Source organism: Danio rerio, chromosome 5, assembly GCF_049306965.1.
Source record: "Danio rerio strain Tuebingen ecotype United States chromosome 5, GRCz12tu, whole genome shotgun sequence".
Lineage (NCBI taxonomy): Eukaryota > Metazoa > Chordata > Actinopteri > Cypriniformes > Danionidae > Danio > Danio rerio.
The window spans coordinates 22,737,166-22,744,429 of NC_133180.1; the positions used below are offsets into that span (position 1 = coordinate 22,737,166).

General features: G+C 39.4%; 1 protein-coding gene across 1 annotated transcript; it reads right to left on the bottom strand.

The window, feature by feature from the left end:
- Positions 1–893: 893 nt before the first annotated feature.
- Positions 894–7,110, bottom strand: asb12a (ankyrin repeat and SOCS box-containing 12a). The gene is made up of 4 exons (NM_001126376.1): positions 7,062–7,110; positions 5,474–5,672; positions 3,509–4,081; positions 894–1,656 (listed from the first exon to the last, which is right to left on the bottom strand). The coding sequence occupies exons 2-4, from the start codon at positions 5,661–5,663 to the stop codon at positions 1,502–1,504; spliced, it is 918 nt and encodes a 305-aa protein (NP_001119848.1). The 5' UTR covers positions 5,664–5,672; positions 7,062–7,110; the 3' UTR covers positions 894–1,501.
- Between the last annotated feature and the right edge of the window lie 154 nt (positions 7,111–7,264).

Genomic DNA, 7,264 nt, shown 5'->3' on the forward strand with positions numbered 1-7,264 from the left:
AATAAAAACTAAATATTTAAAATAAAACTTAGACTCATCAATGATACACACGTTTTAACAATATAGGGTCTCTACAAAATATATAAAACTCTATTTCGATTATATTTAGTGTAAACGTTCTTTGTCTTTCGGATAAGACATAAAGCCGAGGTCCTGACTCTCTATGGTCGTTAAAAATCCCTGGATGTCCTTCAAAAAAAATAAAATAAAAAGAGTAGGGTTATAACCCTGGCATCCTGGCCAAATATTCCCACTGGCCTCTGTCCATCAAGGCTTCCTAAACATTGCCATATCATAATTGGCTTCATCACTTGTCTCCATCAATCAGCTAGTGTGTGGTGTGCAGTCTGGTGCAATGTGGCTGCTGTCACGTCATCCAACTGGATGCTGCACACTGGTGAGGGATAAGGGCATTCCCCCAAAAATGTGTAAAGCGATTTAAGTGTACAGAAAAGTGCTGTAAGAATATCAGGAATTATTATTATCATCATTATTATTAAATGTATATGTCATTTATGTATATTATATATATTATGTATATTGTTATTGTTACATTTTTCTTACAGCCCTTTAACAATCTCATTTCATTTTCATCCGCTTTCGGGGCTGGGTCATGAAGGCCGCAGTCTTAGGTAAGAACTCCACATACATAGTCCCTCCAACGTGTCCTGTATCTTCCTTCCTGGTAGGACATGCCTGGAACACCTCCCTAGGTACAGTAGCCGTCCAGGACGCATCCGAAACAGATGCCCAAGCCACCTCTGCGGACTTCTCGCGATAAGGAGGAGCAGTGGCTCTAAAACTATAACATGAAAAACTCAAATCCTCAACAGGAACAGGCAAACCAGCCAATAAGTGCACATATACAGCAAACAGCAACAGACAAAAACGCAGATGTTCAACCATTTAATGAACAAACTAGCAAGCCAGCTGTCATCCATAGCAATAATGTTGTTGAAATACACTTGCATAAGCCCATAAGATCCCATTTAACACAGACTGGTATGCTTTTTAAATCTTTTAGCCTGATACTTTAACAGCCGTGTGCTAAATCCTTCAGACGATCTTCATTTTGAAGTCTTTAACCTCAGAAAGATCTCCATGACATGCTACTTTCACAATGAAACCTGTTAGAACAGTAAATCTCCTCTAAACAAGGTATTCATAGACAAATTACCACATAAAGATCAAGAAGACAATCAGCAACATTTGTACATCTTCCTTTAAGCTGTTATCGATTAACAAAACACTTATGATTCAATAAAAATCATTCTTACAGCAGCTCTATGTGATTGAGCTGTATGACAATGAGCAGTTCTAGTATCAACTCCACATAATCAAGCAAAACTATGTATGAGGATGTTCAACACTCCACATATGTAAACCAGGGTTTGTTAGCGGTGCGTCAGTCCATTTGAGATTGCAGTGGACTGTCTGCTTTAGTCGATGTGTAAATGAGTCTGTCCTTTACTAAAGGCACAGTTGCATTGGCTCTCGTTTGTCAGTGAACCAGCGCAGTGTTCATAGGCTTGTGTTTGAGATAGTTGATGAGTCTGAAGGGAATCTCCAGAGAGTCCAAACACTGAATCTTGTTCACCTGTATCAGGTGTCGGCGAATGGTCAATCTACACTGAGAAGCAAGACTCTTTGGGCAGCCTGTGGAAAAAAAACAGTGTTAAAAATGTTATTTAACAAATGATAGTGTTATTTTAAATTGATGTGTATACTGTCAAAGTCACCACTCAGCAGCCATCCTTGAAACCACCCTCTTTGAATCATGACAAAATACATCTTATTAAACTTACGTAAAGGTGCATCCACAGGAAACAAACTATGTAACTGATTAATATATAAATTTATACAACAGTTTTGTCTGGTTCTCAAATCTGATTGGCTATTAGCTGTACAATATTCTGCAATATCAGAACTCCTACAGCCTTTTCACTCGTGTATTAATCCGCCCACACAGAGTGACAGCAGATCAATAAACTCGATAGTTTGACAAATATTGCAGTTGTTAGACAACATAATGTATCTTTAAGGGGTTTTCAGGTGAGAATGTAGTTATTATTTAGATTGCAACTATGCAGTTTATTTGTAAGGAAAGTGGCTATTTTAAATATTTATCATTTAGGAGATGTTGTACTGAGCAGAGAAAAGATGGTTCCACCACAAGCTGGCGACAGACTGGATAGTAAGTCCTTAGGGGAGAAAAACTCATCGTTTTCTTTTTGGATTTCTACAGCTGATCAAATCATTATACATCAGATAAGTAGCATTCTAAGTCAATCTTTCTCTTTTGTCTGTTCTAGTGCTGTTTTTATACCATAGTAATCTGCTAGTTTTTGCACAGCTTTGGCTTTTTCGGGGTTAATTATTGTGATATGGCTGTATATAGTCACTGGTGGGACACTAATGCATATATCCCACCAGTGCCGATATACAGCCATATTTCACTGTTGCTACTCGTGTTATTTTGCTTATTATTTTCTTACTATACATGTTATATTGTTCTCTTAATTTAAAATCTCAATGTTTTAGTATTTTCAGTAAGTTTTATTCTTATTTTTCCAGCTTTTACATCATTCTTACTTAGGCTTTTTTTTTTTTTTTGAGATTTTTTTTACCTCACTCACTCCATTTCTTCAGCTTATTACCTGCTTGATCAGGGGTCGCCACACCAGAATGGACCACCAATTACTCTGACAACAGTTTTAGTTTTCTTTCTAAATATTCCTATTTAGCTTAATTAATTTTAGTACTTCAGCATATTTTATTTAATAAATGTTCTAACATTTGTTAATAGGTAACATTAATAACTTTATCTATTTTATTTAATTTTTCTCATGTATTATTTATTTTTGTTCCAGAGTTTTTTCAAGTGGCAAAAATATTTCAACTTTAACAGTATTAAAAATTATAATGAACAATTTAGGTAACAACAACAACAACAACGCATCTTTCCTTTTGTCTTTAAATGGATTTATTTTTCATTCATTTTGTTTCGGCTTAGTCCCTCTATTCATTAGGTGTCAACACAGTGAAATGAAACGCAAACTTATCCAACATATTTTGTGCACAGCGGAAGCCTTTCCAGCTGCAACCCAGTACTGGGAAACACCAATACATTCTCCCATTCACACTCATACACTATGGCCGATTTAACTGTGGTGAAAACCAGAGAACCTGGAGGAAACCCACGCGAACACAGGGAGAACATGCAAACTCCACACAGAAATGCCAACTGGCCCAGCTGGGACTCGAACCAGAAACCTTCCTGCTGTTAGGTGGCAGTGCTACTCACTGACCTGGACTTATTTTTAATTTTTGTATTTATATTAACACTTCAGTGTGTTTTTTTATCTATTTTACTGCCTTTCTTTCTTCTGTTCTGTCTTGTCCATGTTTGTCTTGGTAAAATATCTTAACATTTTAGAAAAAATAACACTAATAGTAATAGCAACATGGAAATTTGAAAAGAAGAAGAAACACAATAGAGTTTTCTCACCTCTCTCTTTCAGCAGCAGCTCAACAGCTTCATTCTGTTTGGTGCTTTTCTCTATAATAAGAGTGGGCAGGTAGACGTTTGCTCCAAAGTCAATGAGCAGCTGAATGTATTCCACTCCACAGCCGTGTCTCAAACACAACTCCATGACCGTTTTCTGCTGGGTGGCCCTACCGTTCAGCTTTTCTTCCGGACTGTTATAGTTCGGATCTGCACCAAATAACAGCAACATTTTGAAGCAGTCCAGGTGTCCATATATAGCCGACAGATAAAGCGGCCCGCTGCAAACAGCGACCCCTGATGCCCACAGCGTGACCTTTGACCTGGCATTGACCTCTGCCCCATGCTGAAGCAGCTGGCGGAGGATCTCGGGGTCTCCCTCTCGGGCGGCAGTGAGGACGGGCGAGCTGTTGTTCAGGTGACTGCCGTTGGGATTAGCCCCAGCGCGGAGCAGAGCGAGAACGCAGCTCAAATAACGGCCGCAAACTGCCGTGAACAGAGGAGTCTGGGCTTTTACATCCAGACGGTCCACATCTGCCCCGTGAGCCAGAAGCAACTGCAGGCACCTCAGATGACCTGCAAGAGAAGGTTTTTGTTGCGTCAGTAATGAAGCATTTACATCAGTAACTGAACTATTTACAAAGTCCGTTTAAGGAAAGTCATTTTACTCGCCGGCCATCTTTAGCCCCTTTCACACAGTGATACCGGTAAATTTCTGGAAAATTTCCGGAACGACTTTACCGGTATATTGAAAAAAGCGCTGTTCACACAGGCGAGGACGTTACGGAAATTTTCCGGAAAAGAGCATTCACACATCCATTCCAAAATACCGGTAAATTCTGACATCATTCACCACAAATGAGCTTTAAACGGCTGCGCTTGAATTTGTAAACATTTGACTAAATTACAAACTCTGTGGATGATCAATATTGTGAACAACTTTCGCAGGATCACTTTCGCATGTCGAGATTCTCATAATATGTGCGTGTGCAGGCGCTCATAGGCGCACGCAAAGCTTGAAGGTAAACAAACAACGGCTTATCATAAGCATCTCATCGATGATTATTTACACAGTTGGCATTAAGAAGAACATATAAACGTGATCTGACTAACTTCTAGCAGCTAAATGTGTCTGGAAAAATATTTAAAGGCTTTTATCCTCACAAACCGCACGGACGTAAATGCGTCTGACTGTTGTGATTGGCTAAAGCAGACGTCTCACGTCAGCACGTTCTAGACGTGCATGCGCTTATTACGGCAATCTTCCTTCTGCATTCACACAGCGCAGCATTCCGGCAAATTGAAACTTTCCGGAAAATAGCCAGAACAATTTACCGGTATTTTCAAAAAGGACCTGTTCACACATACAACCTTTCCAGAAAATTGGAAAGGTCTGTATGTGTGAAAGGGGCTTTTGAAACGCTTCTCAGGCAGTATGCTCGGGCATTCTGTTTGAATGAAGAAACATCAAATTCTCCAAAAATTTCTTTCCAAGCTTTCGATTACATTTCATATTAGTAATCACGAATAAAATTAAACAACAACTGTCTCTTTAGTTTCATTTCTAAACATTCGAATCACACAAAATCTGCAGAAACTCAAGTCTGGTCCGTGCCCCTCCCCCGGAGGATCTTCAGCCTATAGTGATTGGTGATTGGCTCCAGTACTAGAAGGCGGGGCTTCATTAACCATATTGACAATTACACTTTCCCCCATTCCAAACTATACAAGTGACACGTCTTGTGTATTCTAGAGTCTTAGCTATTTACCGTATTCTGAATGGGACTACTTACACAAGTTGCTTTTAGAATATTAAAAGAATATTGTTGTCAATGTAAACCTACTGAGAGTGAGTTCACATGCACCTTTGTAACTAAATAATAACCTGACAATGCATGTGGTCATATATGCTCAGTCACTGAGGTGACCAACAAACTGAAATGTGATACAAATGCGCGGCCCAAATACCTTTGGACGCAGCCATGCGTAATGGGGTACCAGGGATGCCCCAACCGCTCTGCTGATTGATGCACTTCCTGTAGCGTTCCTGTGACAGCAGCTCGGCCAACAGGAAATGGTCATCATCTGCCACGGCTCGGTTCAGCTCAAGACTCTCAGCAGCTGATTCATCCTCCTCCACCGGCCGCAGCTGGAGCATAGAGGAGACCTGCAGAGAAACGTGCACAAATTGAATTCATCTTTAATTCTATAGCGCTTTTATAATGTAGATCGTGTCAAAGCAGCTTAAAATAGAAGTTCTAGTATATTAGAACTGACAGTACAGGTTTCAGAGTTGAAGTTCAGTTTTCAGTTCAGTGTGGTGTGGGTTAATTTTCACTGCTGAAAGTCCAAACACTGAAGAGCAAATCCATTGATCTGCAGCTCCACAAGTACCAAACCAAACAAGCTAGTGGCGAGGAACAAAACTTCACCAACTGACGAAAGTGAAGGTCAAAAAAACTCGGCTGTAGTGGTTAGTGCGTCAACACATGCATTGTTACACGATTCCGTCTCATGGTCCTATGCCAATCCTTCCCTCCTCTCTGTTCCCCATGCTTTCCTGTCAAATTTCACTGCTTTGCTATGCAAATAAAGGTGAAAAAAAACTCAAGAGAAACCAGGCTCAGTTGGGCACAACCATGTCTCCTCTGGCCAAACTTCCTGTGCAGAACTGCTGTCTAATGATGGCTCTATTGAGTTTTAAGTGCCTCTGGTGAAAATAATGCTGGAAAATCACGAGTTGCCATCTAAAATCAAGCTGAAAAAAACTATGTAAGCAGGTCAGTAGATTTTAAATGAAGTGAAAACAACAGAAGGCAACACAAGAACAGAAATATGTACATGTAAATAACATAATAGCATATGTAAATAACATAACTTCCTAGTTTAATTTGTTACGGTTAGATTAAAATAAATGTATAAATAGAATAGAACAAACAAAAGTGTGTCGGTATTAAAACGTTTATAAATGAAAACCAATTGAATGAACTGAACTAATTAGAAAGGGATAAATATATTCAGATAAAAAAAGTATAATAAAAGTGATAAAAGTCCCCCTTTGAGCTTAACACACGAAAGCTATAAATTTGAATACTGTTGTTTAGCATTTTTAATGATGAAACAAATTTCTCTGATGACATCTTTCATGCGAGCTTGAAAACATCAGAACGCTGTATCCTGTTCAACTTTATTCATGTCAATCAGCTTTTCACAGACTAACGTTACTAGCAAAACAAACGGTCAGTTAACTATTAGCCAGTTAGCAGACGAGATAAAAACGCATAAATAGAAGCAAAACTATATTCTTACGAGCTTTTACACGTCCGCAAACTCATTTTAAGAGTAATACTGATCGCATACGGAAGGAAATTGTATCTCCAGCTCTTTGAGCTCGGTGGATTTAACTCCACTGTCTGTAAATAACACTGAGCTCGACTCGCTCACTCCGAGCCGGCTGTTAAACAAGAACACAATGTAACGTTTTAAACCACTACATTTATACAAAATAACAATATAGCAGATATTTAAAGTGTGTTTTCGTCTCAAGGACACTCACCGAGCTAATAATAAGCCAAACACTGGCGAGCAGCGGAAGATGTTCTGCGGGCGACCAGAGGGGGCGCTGTGCCCGCAAACACCACCCGCACGCCGCCACTAGGATTCACACAGACCAGTTTGAGATATGGGTTTAATGTTTCCCAAGCATAAAAATCAACAGAACAGACGTCAACGTGTACAATGTTGTTGTAGTTGACTTTT